Raw genomic sequence first — 17,203 nt, 5'->3', positions numbered from 1 at the left:
ATAGGACTTCAAAATATTACTAAAAAAGTGGTAAATATTTAAGATGAAAGAAGAACTTGGTGTTTAAGAAGACCTCTCCAGTTGGACAGATTCTCATAGGAATGTGATGTTTAAGAATAAGCTTATGTGTGGAAAACAAACAAACCTGAAAAATCGAGGGAAACCAGAAAAGAAGAGCGTGGTCATCGGTGTAAGTTCTCCTCAGGGTGTCATGAGCTATAAGCTGCTCCGACCACTGGATTTTCAAAATGCCAATGAAATCACAAGGTCTGGATTTCAAAAAGCGCACTGCTTTCTTCAAGGGACAGTGTTCATTTACTGGAATATTTGCCATAATTTTAAATCAATCTTATTATTTGTAATATGTCATTTCTAAGTGAGTCTTAGTTTCTAGAGTTACGAAGGAAAATATTTAAAACTTTATAAAGGGGAATTTTATTTACTTATTTGTAGGGTATTTAAATTTTTGCTCTCCACTTAAAACCCTAGGTCATAAAAATAATCAAGCCATCCATCAATATGTGAAACAATGCTAATTTAGAAAACTCACATCATAAAAAAGCATAAATTACATTATTATTCTTTCTGATTTCTGAAACTGTAGGCCTCAGCTAGACCTCATGGAAGAATTCATGTTCCTCTTTATAAGCTGTTGAGATGTAAGTGACCTCTTTGTGGTTTCATTTGCTCATTTATAAAAACAAACATAACGCCTACTTCCTAAGATTGAGGTTTCAAATATGACGATATGTATAAAACTGTATTTTAAACTGTAAAGGACTATGTAAACGGTAGTGATAGAATTATTCATTATGTTTAATTCTGAAAGTTATTGTAGGAACCTGTGAAAGCATAGACTCTAAGGGATTTGAGCTGTGGATCTTGTGGAGAAAAATGTCCCAATTTGGCCCACTAACATTAAATCTGTCCGGTTCTTGGCAGGACTGACTACTCAGTACAGATTTTCTGACTTTTTATGAAGAGAAAATAATTTTCCAAAGTAACTCAGTGTTTGTACCTTGAATTGGACTGGAAAGTAAATGAAAAGACAGTACCTATTCTCCTCGGCACTGTGCGCTATATTTTGTTTATGCTCGTAACTGTCCAGAGTTCTGCGAGCTGTTACCAGGTTGACTTATTGGAATTGTGAGAAGACAATAGTGTGCGTGGTCTTTATTACCTCTGCATTCGATAGGAGAGGCCATAACTTGTGTCTAGCAGCTGTGCCCAGAGGTATTTAAGGACAGATCACTTGATGCCTCAAAAACCCAACAGAAATTCAGCAAAGAATGCTCCAGCAAACATTGCTTCCATTTGCTTAGCTTAAATCTTGACTTTTTTTTTTTTTTTTTTAGATACTCTCAAAAACTCAAAAGAAAACATGGATGACATATCTTGTTTTGGGTAATAACAGAAGGAAAAATAAAATCTGTAAAATATGGTATTTCTCAACCTGTGGGTTCTTAGTGAGGTTGAGCTACTACTTTATTTCAAAAGGGAGGGTCTCAGGGTTTATTCTTCAGAGAAGGGGCAGGCTCCTTATCAGAAAATGGCATGCTTCTCTAGATTAGAATCAGGAGACCGGGGCCCAAGTCCCAGCTGAGCGACAAACTTCCCGTATGACTCTGGCCATACTATTTTGCCTTTTATTTTCACTTTTATTTCTTTCATTCTTATGATATCTCCTATAATTCCCTCTCAGGACTTTTGTGAGAATTGCTTTAGTTCACAAATGTACTTTGAAGAGGCTTGAGAGGGAAAGTTAGGTTATGGTGAAATACGATATTGAACCAAAAGATATAATTCAAAATCAAATTAACCAAGATTCAAACTGCAGACCCGCCACATATATAGTATTGGGTGTGTGATTTTGCACAGGTTGCTCAACTGACTAAATCCGCATGGGTAAAACTAAGTGATAGTTTTCTGTGAAGTTTAAGTGAAGGAGGTATACAAAGTATCTGGCACACAGGGGTTACCCTCTGTGTTATAAGCGTTATTGTTATTAATAATATAAATTAGATTTCTGGCCTAATTATTGGGATGGGTGATAGCAGCACAAAAGAATCAGACATTAAAAACAGTTTCTTAATGACTTTGCCCTTCAGAATCCTAATGAGAGATTTTGGAAATTAAGTATATCTGACCACAACCTAAATCTCTGAAATCAGAATTTCTGAATGTTACTGGTAATTCCAGCCACCTGCATATGACAAAAGCTGTAGAGGTCATTTAGATGATCTCCATGGCCTGCGAATAGCTGCTAGAACAATACTAGAACATAGAAAGGTTACTTAGTTCGAAGTCTTTCACATTATGGAAAAACTCACCTAGTATATTGCTGTCCAATAGCAATTAGCAGGAGTATTACTAAATATTATTGGACAGCACAACGAGGTTAATCCATGTTTTCAGGGTCCTTTTGCCTGCACCCTGAGATTCAGAAGAGGTGTTCCTGTCTATGCTATCACTTGGCATTTACCTCATCTGATAGGACAATGAGTGTGCCCTTCTTTAGACACTAAAATTGTTAGTCAAGGAAAAACTCAGGATCCAAGCAGAAACACGAAGAATTCTTTGGAAGGAAAAGAGGTGGCATTATTTCCCAGACAAGGGTAGGTGTGTAAAGAAGCATAGCAAGAAGCATAGCAATTTTTATTTTAAAAATAAAATGTTTAAATTACGCAAAACATCATTAAAAATGCCGGTGTTTTTCCTTTTGCTACAGATTCACATGAGGATTCCTTTAAATCAGCGGTTCTCAACCTGTGGGTGCCAACCTGTGGGTCGCGACCCCTTTGGGGGTCGAATGACCCTTTCACAGGGGTCGCCTAAGACCATCGGAAAACACATATATAATTACATATTGTTTTTGTGATTAATCACTATGCTTTAATTATGTTCAATTTGTAACAATGAAAATACATCCTGCATATCAGATATATTTACATTACGATTTGTAACAGTAGCAAAATTACAGTTATGAAGTAGCAACGAAAATAATTTTATGGTTGGGGGTCACCACAACATGAGGAACTGTATTAAAGGGTCATGGCATTAGGAAGGTTGAGAACCACTGATCTAAATAGTTCCCTGGAATGAGCATCTGAACGGTCGCTGGGATGCTCCTATTTTACTTTGCAAGGGATGAAGCCGGAAGTTAAGAATTTTGGGGAACCAGGAGTGGGGATAACTGTAGCACCCCAGGAAAGGGTCAGGAGTCCGCAGGTGGGTGGTGTTTACTGGACACTTCATGTGCAAAGAAGTAATCGTGTTGTTCTAGGGAATTTGTTCTTAAGATTCATGTTGCAGGGCAGTGCATTTCCAGAGGCCAGGGTGAGGGGGCGAGTGATAGGCTGTGAACCTCTATGCAGGTTGTGCTTTACTTGGAATGAACTGAACGACCCTGTGCTAGTCTGAGACATGTTTATGCAGAATCGGAAGCAGGACCCCGTTCTCTGAAGGGCAGGAGACCCGCTGGTCCTCTGAGGTCGTGGAGGAATGGGAAGTGGCATATTGGGTCTCTCTACTCCAACTGCATCCCGGCACATAACTGGTTGAATTTCAGATTTTGCTGGTGTAAAAGACCTGGTTGGAGCTGGAATGAATTTCCCCCTTCTAAGTGGCTCTGTTGAGCCGCTGTGAGAATCAGCCGGGCTAAGGACTAAACAGGACAAGTGCTAACTGCTGGATCTGTTACTGATTGAAATCTCTGTTTCCCCTTACAAAACGGATTAGTTACACACACCATCCGGAAACGCGTCTATTGTGCTAATGGAACACTTATGTGTTTAGCAACAATCTGTGGAATCACATAAAGCTTTAAACATTCCATCACTGTGGAGAATGGGCAGCACCTGTCTGAGTGACCTGGCGCCATTGCTATTCAGGTACACTCTGCTGTGCTAAGTCATAACTGTGGCTACCGAGAAAAGTGAGGAGATGGAAAGGAGACTCAATAAAACAGGGACATCAAAGCAGCCAAATTATATTGGAAAATGTTAAAATTGAGCCAGTAACTGAAATAAAGATAGAATAGTAACAGGTGGCTCCTTCCCCAGCACATAAGTAACTCTCACTGCTGACAATGGAAGCTCTGTGCACATCCCAGGAGACTGTATTTCTCTGTAATATTCTTGGGGGAGAAACTGCAGACAGTGGGTGGAGGAGTAGATGAAGATGGAAACATACACAAATAAAGATTCATTGAGGGTGCTTGTTGGAAGTGGACCTAATGGAAGTCATGCTGTATGAATTTTTATCCCCTTCAGGTCTTCAAATTAGTAAGCCCATTCTGGAAAACTACACTCATGACAAACCTGTCTCTCTTCCTCCTTCCTCTCTCCATACCCTCCATAATACATGTGTGGTATTGACATGAAAAGATACATAAAACCAGTGTGGGAGTGTTGAATGGAGTCATAGTGACAAACAGGGACTGTGGAGATGGATAGACTTGGCTTTGAGCTTCTGCCCTTCCACTTATTAGCAGTGGAAGCCTCAGCTGCTAATCTATAAAATGGGAATAATAATAATAGTACTTACCTCAAACACCCTTCTGAGGATTAAGTGAGATAATGTACCAAAAGCTCCTGGTGCACAGCAAATGTTCTCTAAATGCTCATTATTATAATTATTTAGTGATTGGAGAAGAAGGTTTACTTTGGTCACTTGAATACTTTGAGAAAGACCAGAATTCATTTATGTTTGAATTGAGTCCTCAGTAGACATCAAGTGAAAGACAAGTTGATGATTCATATCATTGCATGAGTTTCAAAATAAGATAACCCAAAGTCACATCCCAGTTATAGTCTCATGGGCATGAGTGAAGCACAGCAAAACATACTATCAACCCGCATCTTAGTAATAGGTATGTTTAGGACAGAGCCTCACACGGTATTTAATTTTACGGCAGGAATTCTTTTGCTTGCCTGAAACACATAGCCTTCCAAGTCAGGGTGAGAACATAGCAGACAAACCATGTGACTAGCATTAGAGCTTGGTTCAGATTTGCTTTCTTTTCATTAGACATTGTTAAAGTTGGTATAATTTGTGCATTTGAACTGGGCATTTAGCATCTATTTTTGTCTGAAAAAGAGAAGCCCTTCTCCCCTAATTTGGAAGATTCAGGTGAGTATTACACACACTAAGAATCTATTTGTAGTTGGAGTTGTCAGATAACTTATGAATGGAACCCCCTGGGATTGTCTCCCGGGATCTCTGGGATCTGAGCCATTCTGTGGCCAATATGGACCAAGGCCTGCTGGCTAGTAAATAGGCTGCTTGGGCTCTACCTGCTGCCCAGTGCAGAGCAGGGGAGGAGGTCCTGTCCAATTAAACCATGGACAAAGAGATCCAACTAGTTTCAGATGTTTGTACTAACTGGCTAGTAATATTTAGGACTATCCTGACAATTGGCGAATTTCTCCCCTCGTCTTCCTTCTCCCACTCCTACCCTCTGAGACTTTGGTGTCATGTAGGCCCAGACCCAGAGCACCACTGACAACCCTGATTTATTTCAACACTTCAGCAGCTTTCTCATCAGCAGTGTCTTGAGCTCATGCTTTGTCTTTCAGAGTCTGGACTATTGTTTTATGAGCCTGACATTTTTTTTCTGACCTCTACTGACAGCCTCTGGCCCCTTGCATGCACTCAGGTTAGTTGCTGTTTTTATTTATAATTTATGGTCTTCTGCTTGGCTCAAACTCCTTGATTTGTGATCTGGTCACACCTGCATTGCTCAATCTAATGTGAAATCTTATCTTATTTTTTAGCATCTCTCTTTCTGTCCATGACATTGCTTTGGCTTCTTGAATTTTCATTTTGCTTTCACTCCTTCTAATTACAGATTTGAAATGTCTACATTATACCAACAAGGAATAGCAATCAGTTCAGAAGAGAACACTGTGAACTATACCTTATGTATTTAAAGCACTTTATCATTATATAGAGCACCTACACACACACAGTGTCTCATGTGATCCTCACAACAACCCTGTGAGGTAGGTGTTCAGACGTCCATTTCACAGGGAAGGGAGTGGAAGTGGTGAGATACATACAGGCACACTACTCAGAATTCTACTAGATCCTAATGCTGTGAATCCTGGGACTATGTGTTAAACCTTGAAGGAAGGAGGAGTTGTGAAAATGTGACCTATTAATAGAGAGTCAAGAATGACATGGAATCTCACATATTTCCTATTCTTTTTTCTTGATCATCCTTTTCTAACCTTTTCTCCTTTCTCATTTTTAGCCCTTTCTTCACCTACACAAAATATTTCCAGTTCTACTGAAATATTTCTTTTCTCCAGGATCTATATTGGATATTTATAGCACAAGATATAAAGAGCTTTTTAGAATTAAAAAAAAATTATCAGCATTATTTTTTAATGACAAAAAAATTCTTACTTGAAATGGCCAGGTAATTTAAGAAAACAAGTTTTGGTTTTTATTCAAATGTGTTGAATGAACTGTTACCTCACTATAAAACTTGAAAAAAAAATGCTGTAATTTGGTAAGAAGACAAGAAGGTACACTAAGCAAATCAAAATCAATTTATCTTTTTAATATCCTAAGGAATTAAAAAATCCTGATCTCCTCTAAACTCCGATAGAGCCCTGTTCTTCCTCCAATAGAGTTCCACTGTATTTCATAATTGCCTATTTACATGTCTATGTCGTTCAGGAATAATTAGCTCAGTAAGGCCAGATACAACAGCAAACTTATTAGCTGTGAAGTTCAGCTCCAGGAGGTATAGGATAAACATACGTTGAATGAATGAATAAATGAATGAATGAATGAATGAATGAATGGATTTTCTTTTATGTTATCCCTATTGCTGGCTGAGGCATGTTTTTGAAAGTAAAGAACCCACACTTAGTCCATACCCATGGGATTTCTCTTAGAACCCAATGGGCTAAATTGGTTCAGCAAGCACTTGATGAGTGGGTGGCAGAGGATTCCTTGCCTGGTGCTGAGGGCCGGTTGGAAAACATGCCAGTCAGTACAATGGAAGGGATACCAGTTAGGGATACTAGGGGATGGTAGCGATGGTGGGATACTAGAGTGGGGAGAGGTATGAGCTTATGCTCATAACAGAGGCCCAAACAGCACCCAGGACCAGGAGAGGAAGCCGTGAGGAAGCTGGGCACCACGCTGGAACCAAAGTTGTTTGGAGGAGCCACAAAGGGATCTTGGAGTCAGCTGTAGTGGTGACTTGTCCAGAGGTGAAGGGCCTTTTAAGGAGATGGTAGCAGAAGGTGTCCCGTCAACCCACCTGATCTTAAAAGGGTCCTGCCCTAATATGATCAGGGAGTGATACCGGTCCTGACACGTATATAAAAGAGGAAATCAATTATTATTTGTATTATATTTAAATCATGCCTGAAAAAATATAAGACTGTATATTAAAATAATTTAATATACATTTTTATATATCAGAATTAATTGAAGATGTGGGGAATCAGGCACTTTCATATAGAATAAATTGGTACAGTCTTTTAGGAGCCATTTTCAAGAATCCATCAAATTGCAAAATGCATGTCATTTTTGAACTATTGATTCTACTTCTGGAAAATTCTCTCTATTAAAAAGTATTCCCACAAGATCATGTATAAGAATGCTGTATGTAGCATTGTTTATTAAAGCCAATTCAAAGCAAACAAAATCTTCAAGTGTTCATGGCTAGTGGACTGAATATTATGATAATTATGGTACAGCTGTACAATGGAATGATGTATAGCCATTGAGAACAAAAAGGTAGAGCCATATGTACTGACATGGGCAGATGACTGCCATATTAACTTTAAGTGAAAAGCAGAACATACTGTATAGATGTTTGTGTATATGATTCTTTCTTTTTGAAACATCATAGAGTTATATACTCTCTGTGGAGTCTGAAGGCTATATATACTTATACACAGAAATATCTCTCTTAATGCTTTCTCAAAGAAAGAATGCACATGAACTTCAAACATCCAGGAAAATATCTAAAATTGAAAACACTTCTGAACACATCTAAAAAGCATTTGATAACCGGAGGCAACAGAAAGAACACTGTGTGAATGTGTTTGATTTACAGACTACAAAATAAAGAAGTCCTGTATTTGCCAAGATTAACCAGTCATAGTTAAGTAGCTCAGAGAAAGTCTCAAGGAAAGGAGAAAAGGATATAAAAAAGAACCAAAGACAAAGGTAGAGATAATGATAGAGAAAAACATAAAGATAGGGAAGAATGAGTTATACAAGGAGCTCAACTGAAAATAAATGGATGACAATGAGAAAGGAGAAAATGTGGAAGAAAGTATACAGTAGATCAAAGTGATCAAAGGAAAAAAGATATACTAATGTTTTCACTATCTTAATATAATAACAACACCAATAATTATTGAATAACACTAAAGCACTGTGAGGAGACACACAATGCTAGTGTTACTTAATTCAAGGGCAAAGAGATCAAAAATGCAACATTGATGGAAAGGCGATGTGGTTACACATACTTTAATGCCTGGCATTCACAATAATGATGCTAAATTGTCTAAAGATGGCATCTACACACAGAATTAGGTTAAAATAATTACTTTTGTTAATGCAGAGAAATTGGTACTGAATTTTTAAATTACAATTATTATGGAAAACTGCTAGCTCTGTTTGTATGTTAAAGGATTTGTCATAATCTGTGCATTGATTCTACTTCTGAAAAATTCTCTATTAAAAATATTCCCACAAAATCATGTATGAGAATGCTCTATGTAGCATAGTTTATTAAACCCAAATCAAAGCAAGCAAAAATCTTCAAGTGCTCATGACGAGTGGATTGAATAACATATTATAGTAATTGTTGTATAGCTGTACAATGGAATAATGTGTAGCCACCGAGAGTAAAAATGTAGTCATATATACTACTGACATGGGTAAAGATTATGATCCATGTGTATGTGTACCAGCTATTCCCACAGACATATACACACACATCGCAAGTAGCTCCTATTGGGAATACATGGGAGCAATCCGTGAATTCTGAGAAGTAGGGATTCCTTATTCCTTTCCATAATCCTTTTATTATATCTGTGTAGAGTTGGCGAAGGCAATGATTGCCTATGGCATATGGAAGACTTCTCGTCTAATATTAGTTTGGAAGGCCCAATTTACAGATTCTCTACATTGCAATATGAGGTTAGCCTCCATCGAACAGAGATTCCTTTTGTGAAATCTCTTCTTTTGTAGTTTTGAAGGACTCTTACATAGAATACCACCTTTCACATTTTTAGTTAAATAAAACAAAACACAAAACCCCCCGCCACCTGAGAGTTAGTCTGTCAGGGTTCTTAGATTGTCCAGATTCCTATATTAATATTTCTGTTAGCTCAGGTAACAGGTAAGGTGGCTGTAATTGTTCCTTCAACGGATAGGAATTGGCTTGAAAATTGAACAATTTTCTACATGGAATTTTTAGAAAATTGTGCTCATCACAAAACCAAAACACAAATGGGTAATGAGATTCAACGTGTTGTACAATTTTAATCTACTTGTTTTACTCCAATTAGCACAGTGTGATTGTAGAAAACGGGGGCTGACTTCCACAGACTCTCCACGGATCAGTGCTGAAGCTCTTCCTCAGCATTGCCTCAAGCCCAGACCACTACTATCAACGCTTGTTTATTACAGAGGTGCGCAGAAAAAAAACAGAAAAACAAGAAACTATAAACTTACATGCCATGCTTCTACTCCCTTTTTCCCCTTTCTGGCCTTTTTGTCCAGGATTTCCTTGGGGGAAAATAGAAAAAGAAAACAAACAAACAAACAAAATTAAAAAAAAAACACTTTAAAAATTCTAACAATTCACAATGCTTGCTTTAAATGGAGACAGAACATTACAGAGTAATCTAAAATATCACTTTATAACAACCTAAAGAATTCAAATATAATGCTAATGTTGATGATGATGATGATATTATTTTAGAAGCCCTATTACAAACCTGGCACTGTTCTGGGTATAACCTTTGCACACATTATCTTAAATAATGTACAAGGGCATTAAATATCCATTTTCCTAAAAGCAGGCAAAACTAAGGTATAATCAACTGGGTTTGGGCTTATTCATCTTTTTTTAAAAAATAAATATTCCTGTTTCTTTTTTTAAAATATATTTTTACTAGAGGGCCAATGCATGAAATTCTTGCACGGGTAGGGTCCCTAGGCCTGGCCGGCAATCAGGGTCGATCTGTGGGGCAACCAGAGGGCGATTAGGGGGCCTCTGCTGGCACTCGCCCTGGCCAGCCTGGCACCACCCGCTTGCCAGACTCTCCCCCCACAGCAGCTGCCAGTCTCCTCCCTCTGTGGGGTGACTGGCAGGGCAACTGGGGGTGGGGGGCCCAGTTGGCACCCTCCTTGGCTGGCCTGGGGCCTGCGGGCTGGGGTAGCTCCTCCGTTGAGCATCTGCCCCCAGTGGTCAGTGCGCATCATAGTGACTGGTCATTCTACTGGTTGTTCCGCCATTAGGTCGATTTGCATATTAGGCTTTTATTATATAGGACTGATTTCAGAAAGGAAGAGGTAGAGAGAAAAACAAACATCAATGGTGAGAGAAAATCATGGATTGGCTGCCTCCTGCATGCCCCGATTGGGGATCGAGCCTGTAACCCAGTCATGTGCACTGACTGGGAATCAAACCGTGACCTCCTGGTTCATAGGTCCACATTGAACTACTGAGCCATTCTGGCTGGTGGTTATTCATCTTAGTTGTTCTCTTGACTTTGCCTTCCTCCCTACCCCAGGAATCCTGGAATCTTCCACCTCAGTCTAAACTGTGTTGTTCTATTCCCATTAGAATTTATCTGTCTTGTTTTCTATCTCCTTAGACTGGTACATCCCAAAGACTGGGCTGTGAATGAATTTCTGGGAGTGCAATCCCTGACCTATTGAATCAGAAATGCTGGGGGTCAAGCCTGGCAAGCTGTTTTAACAGGCCCTACAGATGATTCTGGTGTCTGCTCAAGTTTGAGAACCACAAACCCAAAGAAATTCCATGCATATTTCAGGTCTGTGCTAACACTAACATGTTTTGCTGTACAGAATCAATCATTCTCTACTCTCTATTCCCATAGCATTTTGTCCTGCTTCCTACAGGCTTATGACTTAGCACATTGCATCAGAGCTAACTGCTTCTGCATTTCTCTGTCACCTGATCCTTGACGGAAGCGACTATGCTATATTTATCCTGAACACACAGTAAACTCTCACAAAACTGTGTTGACTGGGTGCATGAATGAATGAATGCCCTTCCAAGTACTTGGGCTAGTGGGCATTTGTTTAACTTTAGGGCTCTAAAAGTAGAAAAATGCCTAAAATTTGTAAAAGCTATAGCTAAAAACCAACATGTATACACAGCTTGCTTTATGATAAAAATTGTTTGAAGCACTTTAAGGAATCTATTCATTACTTATAGTTCATAGTATATATTCATTTATAAAATTAATCATTATGATTTAATGTTAATAGGAAGTTACAAATAAACTCTACCAGAAAGAGACCCAAACAAAATCTTACCATGATTTGTTTTTTATAGAAAGTCTAAAACATGGGGTCCTCTTATTAGCACTGTTTTGTAGATAAGAAAACTGCGGCACAGAGAGGCTAAGTGTGTGGAGAGGCAGGATTCAGTTATAGGATTCAAATATGTACTATCTCTGTAAGATACAAATATATACTATACTACCCCTGTTTTTCCCCAAAGGGCAAAGAAAATATTATACATGGAATAACTATGTGCCCCCATGAAATTCAAGACCAAGCCACTTTGACAAATGTTTAACCCCCCAAATGAACAATCTAAGATTAGATATTTCACATAAACTTTACAGAATCATCATTTTAATTAAACTTTTTAAAAATATATATATTTCTTGTATTTATTTCAGAGAGGAAGGGAAAGGGAGAGAGATGGAAACATCAATGATGAGAGAGAATCACTGATTGGCTGTCTCCTGCATGTCCCCTACTGGGGATTGAGCCCACAACCTGGGCATGTGCCCTTGACTGGAATCGAACTCGGGACCCCTTAGTCCACAGGCCGACACTCTATTCACTGAGCCAAATCAGCCAGGGCTAATCAAACTTCAAAAAGTGTAGTCATTGTGAGGAAATTTCTGGAAGATAACTCCTCAAGGGTGGGTAACTAGCTTGTCTTGTGTCCTCGCCTGCAAGCACAGTATATGAGGCCATGTAGGCACTCAGTTAATGAGGTAAGCTATTTCTCCTCTAATAGGGCAATTTGTGTTATAGTTATTCTGGGGTTTATTCCTAACTTCTTCCCTGACCACTTACACAGGAAAGTTGTGCAAAGTTAACAGACTGTTGGGAGAACAGTCTGTCTCTCTTTAACATTCCTAAAATTTCGGTGTCATTTCCTCTTTTTGTATAAATTTCTAGAAAGACAAATTAGTTCATCATAAAATTAATCATTATAAACTGCACCAGAAAGAGTCCCAAACAAAATATTACCATTATTTGCCAAGGATCCTATCTAATAAAAGGGGAATATGCTAATTGACCCTCACACCATTGTAAAGATGGCAGTGCCCACAGCCAATAAGGGAATATGCTAATTGACTGCCACGCCCTCAAAGATGGCGGCGCCCACAGCCAATAAGGAGGGAATATGCTAAATGACTGCTACACCTTCAAATGTGGTGGTGCCCACAGCCACAAGATGGCGGTACCCAGTCCCCTCAGCCTCGTCAGGGCAGTAGGCCTGCCTCTGGAGGCCCCCAGTTCCCTCAGTCCCCAGCCTCCCAGGGGTGGGCAAACTTTTTGACTCGAGGGCCACAATGGGTTCTTAAACTGGACCGGAGGGCCGGAACAAAAGCATGGATGGAGTGTTTGTGTGAACTAATATAAATTCAAAGTAAACATCATTACATAAAAGGGTACGGTCTTTTTTTTCAATAGTTTTATTCATTTCAAACGGGCCGGATCCCCACGGCTGCTCTAAACCCATAGGATGAACATCACCAAGAGTGAACCCTAATGTAAACTGTGAACTTTAATTAGTAATAATGTATCAATACTGGTTTGTCATTTGTAACAAATGCACCACACTAAGGCAAGTTATGAATAATAGTGGTAACTGGCCTGGCCAGTTTTTGAGTTTTGACCTATGAACCCAGAGGTCACAGTTAGATTCCCAGTCAGGGTACATGCCCAGGTTGCGGACTCAATCCCCAGGAGTGGGTGTGCAGGAGGCAGCCGATCAATGATTCTCTCATCACTGATTTTTCTGTTTCTCCCTCCTCCTTTCCTTCCTCTCTGAAATCAACAAAAATATATTTAAAAAATAAAAATAATTGTGGTAACTGTACGTGGATAGGTGGCATATGGAAAGTATATATTTTTTTGTGCAATTATTCTAGAAACCTAAAACTATTCTAAAAAACATACTCTATTTTTTAAAAATGATAAAGATCATATTCTCTTGGTCATAATTTACTTTAAATTAGGAAAAAATAAACCTGTTCAAGTCTAAATGTCTGTGCAAAGTTCATAATTCAAGTTTAAGCTACTGACTAGTGTAAGGAATAGAAATAATATCATGTATATAAATCTTAAATGACAGGAATAATGTTGATTATTAAGTAGTAATATGTAATAGCAGGCAGTTTATCTTGCATAGGATAGGATTTCAGGCTCATCTGTGTTTTTCTAAATATACCTTGAGAGGGTTTGGCTGGTTTTGGTTAAAGAAATATTTATACTTTGCTTGTTTGTCTTTGCCAGTCTTTTCCCTCTCTTTGTTCTAAAATAGATACCATTCTTCATGGTGATTTATGGTTGTGTGGAGTTTATAAATCCTCTGTTGTTGTTGTTTAACATTTTCCTTGGGACATAGAAACTTTCCTCAGGAGAATAATAATCAATTTCAAAATGTATCAGACCACTAAATATACTGCATTTGAGGGCTACTATTCATGCTGTGATGACCATTGTTATGTAAGAAGCTGAAAAAATACCTATGATCCAGTATTTATTTTACATTTTCTATGAAGAAAATACATTATTGTAATACCTGGCCTCCCAGTCTTTCCTGCTGGTCCTATGAATCCTCGACTTCCAGGAAAGCCAATCGATCCACGATCACCTTTAAGACCTGGAGGACCTGCATGGTTAATGAATAAAAAATAAATAAATAATAATTCATTTTTCATTTAGACTCCAGAGAATAACGAAACAATATAGTTTCATTAGTGAATATGATATAGCTAACTCTCCAAATAATAGTATCTTTCCTAAAATTCCATATACTATATCTATACAGTAAGTAGAAACATTCATTTTACATCTAAATAGTAGGTAGTAACATTATTAGTACATTGTAGGTTTTCAATAAATAACATTGTTATTACAAATAAAAACATATCAGGGGGGAAAAGTCTTGGCGTTTTAACCAGAGGGTTTATGTTATCTAATCAGGAATCTTCAAATGGCAGGATTTGCTGTAACTATAATGATAACTATAATCATATATATCTGTATATATATATATATATATATATATGGTGTATACACAGTATGCATATATACAGTTGTATACATAGCATACAGCCTAAAAAAGACCTGACATCAGTTCTTAAAACAGGCTGATAGGTTAATATTTATACCTTTCTTCATTCTCCAAGCAAGGCAGTCAGACCTTTGCACTTGCAAGTATTAAGATCTGTCTCTCAAATTTACAAATAAAAACTGACTCTGAACTTTCTTTTCTCTTTATCTTAGAACATTCTCCACTTTTTATAGCGTACCACTCACTGGTGACTCCCATGTGGACCATTTTCTCTATTAATCCAAACAGACCATACGAGCATGCACATTGTTCCAGTCCCTGCCCACTCTGGAGTTACAAAGGCTCTTATCCAAACAGATCTTCCAGTGTGGAGACAGACGGTACCAAAGTTAACAGATATACATAGGAGGTAATTTTGGAGATTAAAATTTTAGGAAAACAAAGAAATGTAATAGAGAATGCCTCTGGGGATCAGAAAGAGCCTCTCCAATGACGGCCCACTGAGTACATCAGAGTGACCTTCAGAATACAGCTGTTCAACCAGAGAGTATGTTACCTTCTCAATAAGTGAACAAATGAATCCATAAAAAAAGCACATGTGATACTAGAAATTACTCAACTGACAGGCCTCTATTATGGGATGTTTAAGCCGACTCCATATAGCCCAATGGTTTTTTTAATGATGTCTGAAAATGTGACCCCTACATAAAAGCACCACTATTGAATTTTATTCCAAGAGATCAGATTCTCTAAGCCTTTTAGGTAGCAATTAACTAATTCTCTGCAATAATCTGTGGCAAGAGGAAAGGATCTGGCACCTGCCTCTAATCCACAGGCAACACAAGTACATTTTACACAGAATCTCAGCTATGAAATCTTTTAAGGGGCCTTACACCTCATTTGATTCAAGTCTGTCATTTTATAGAGGCAGGAACAGAAGACAGAGAGATCCAATTATTTATATAACGCTGGTCTGACCATGATTCACACATCCTGGGTCCCTAGCTCTCCATTCTGGCTTCTTTCTGTGGTCTAGCTGACTGGTTAAGAACACGGAACCTGCAGTCCTGTCCATCTGGGTTCAAATACTGGCTCTGCCTCTTAGCTGCTGCTTGATTTCTGGCAGGCCACTTAACCTTCCTGGCATCTGTAAAATGGTATATTATTTGTCCCTGTATCACAAGGTTGATGTGATTATTAAAAGAGCTAATTAATGTAAAACACTCAGAAAAAGTGCCTGCCTTATGATAAATGCTTTCTTCGCCCTCCTTCTCCTCCGCCTTCTTTATAGTAATATAATTATTACTTCACCAGCCTTTTGTGAAGACTGCTAAACTTAGTTTTATTTAATGATATGTACATAGTTAGCAGTGCCATTTTTTTTTAATTCATTGGCACAACATGTATATTTAGCAAGCACTGTCCCGAGGAAGCCTGAGGCGGGGCCTCTCTAGATCAGTCCGGCAGTAGGAGTGGGCTGGAATAAAGACAGGCCTGGAAATAAAGTCTGATACCACATGGTTCCCATACTCCAATATACAACATGAGGCTAGGGTTCATTTATCCTCCAGAGGCATGATTCCATGGTGGAAAATACAGACCACATAAGGAAAGTCAACAGCCCCAGTGGATGAGAATTTTGCAGCCAATGAGTCTTTGGTTCTCCCTCAAGGCATTTTATGAAGGTCATACCTCCTGTGCCTACAGGTCAGGCTCCCCTGTGATCTCATAATGGGAAGAAAGGCTACCAAGAGGTTTCTTTAGGAACTAGGAGGTGTTCTTCAAAGCATTCCCAATGTGATGAAATCACCCTAAAAGTGGCCCCCCCCAAATCTCATGTGAGATCAGGAATCCTTGATCATGACACTCATCACCCTTATGTAATTACTTATCATATTGTAAGTTCTGTGAAGGAAGAAACTGCATTTCTGTGCACGGGATCCACAGAGGCCTATGAAGCACCAGGCACAGGGAAAGAACAGTATCTCGAGTAAAAGGCAATAATAGGTCCTTCTCCCTGGCATAACTCCGAGGAAATGACACTCTGAAATAAATTTCTATCATATTATTTTGAGGTAAAGCATATTTTAGCATAATATCCACCCTGTACATGAGTAAAATTGTGATGGTATTGATTACTTAAGACCACCAGCACAACCACTTAAGTTTCTCAGATTTTCATATTATTGGTGTGAGTCTAAGTGACTTTGACGTTGTCAAGCTGAGTTTAGTGGGTTTCATTAGATGTATAGGTGGAATTTTAATAAACTTGCTCAAATCAGTAAGTAGAATTATCCTGACAGTCCATTATATATTCTTAACTTCTTTATTCCAGTACCAACTATGGCCAGTTAGGCAATTTGGCAGAGGACAAAACAGAATGCGGCAATTAAGGAAGGAGGAATTCATTAAGAGAGATGCTTGATGACTTGGGTACTTCTGCGACAGTACACCAAACCAAGTGGTGACCTAACCATCTAAAAGAGTCCACTTATCACCCCAACAAATGAAATCTTTCTGTTATGAGGGCCTGGATAATGCCTATCTGTGTACCGGTAAATGAGTAGTACCAACAGCAATAGACTAAGCTCTCACTACAAGAATCAAAGCAGCTTTGCCATGGCATTTGTTGATGGTATTAACTAG

General features: G+C 38.6%; 1 protein-coding gene across 2 annotated transcripts in view; it reads right to left on the bottom strand.

Annotated features, from left to right (window-relative positions):
* Positions 1 to 17,203, bottom strand: part of MSR1 (macrophage scavenger receptor 1) — a gene marked incomplete at its 5' end in the record, with an annotated part of 69,215 nt that overhangs the window by 19,410 nt on the left and 32,602 nt on the right. The window contains 3 exons of one of the 2 annotated variants that reach the window (XM_081085120.1): positions 5,903 to 7,326; positions 9,712 to 9,765; positions 14,063 to 14,152. In XM_081085120.1, coding sequence (XP_080941246.1) covers positions 7,325 to 7,326; positions 9,712 to 9,765; positions 14,063 to 14,152 — 146 coding nt within the window. In that variant the 3' untranslated portion in view covers positions 5,903 to 7,324. Of the gene's footprint in view, positions 1 to 5,902; positions 7,327 to 9,711; positions 9,766 to 14,062; positions 14,153 to 17,203 lie in introns of those variants that run through there. The other variant, XM_081085119.1, reaches the window with a different exon arrangement.

This window comes from Myotis nattereri (genome assembly GCF_964212035.1).
Source record: "Myotis nattereri genome assembly, chromosome: 2".
NCBI classification, from domain to species: Eukaryota; Metazoa; Chordata; class Mammalia; order Chiroptera; family Vespertilionidae; genus Myotis; species Myotis nattereri.
This window is presented reverse-complemented; position numbering and strand designations above follow the sequence as displayed.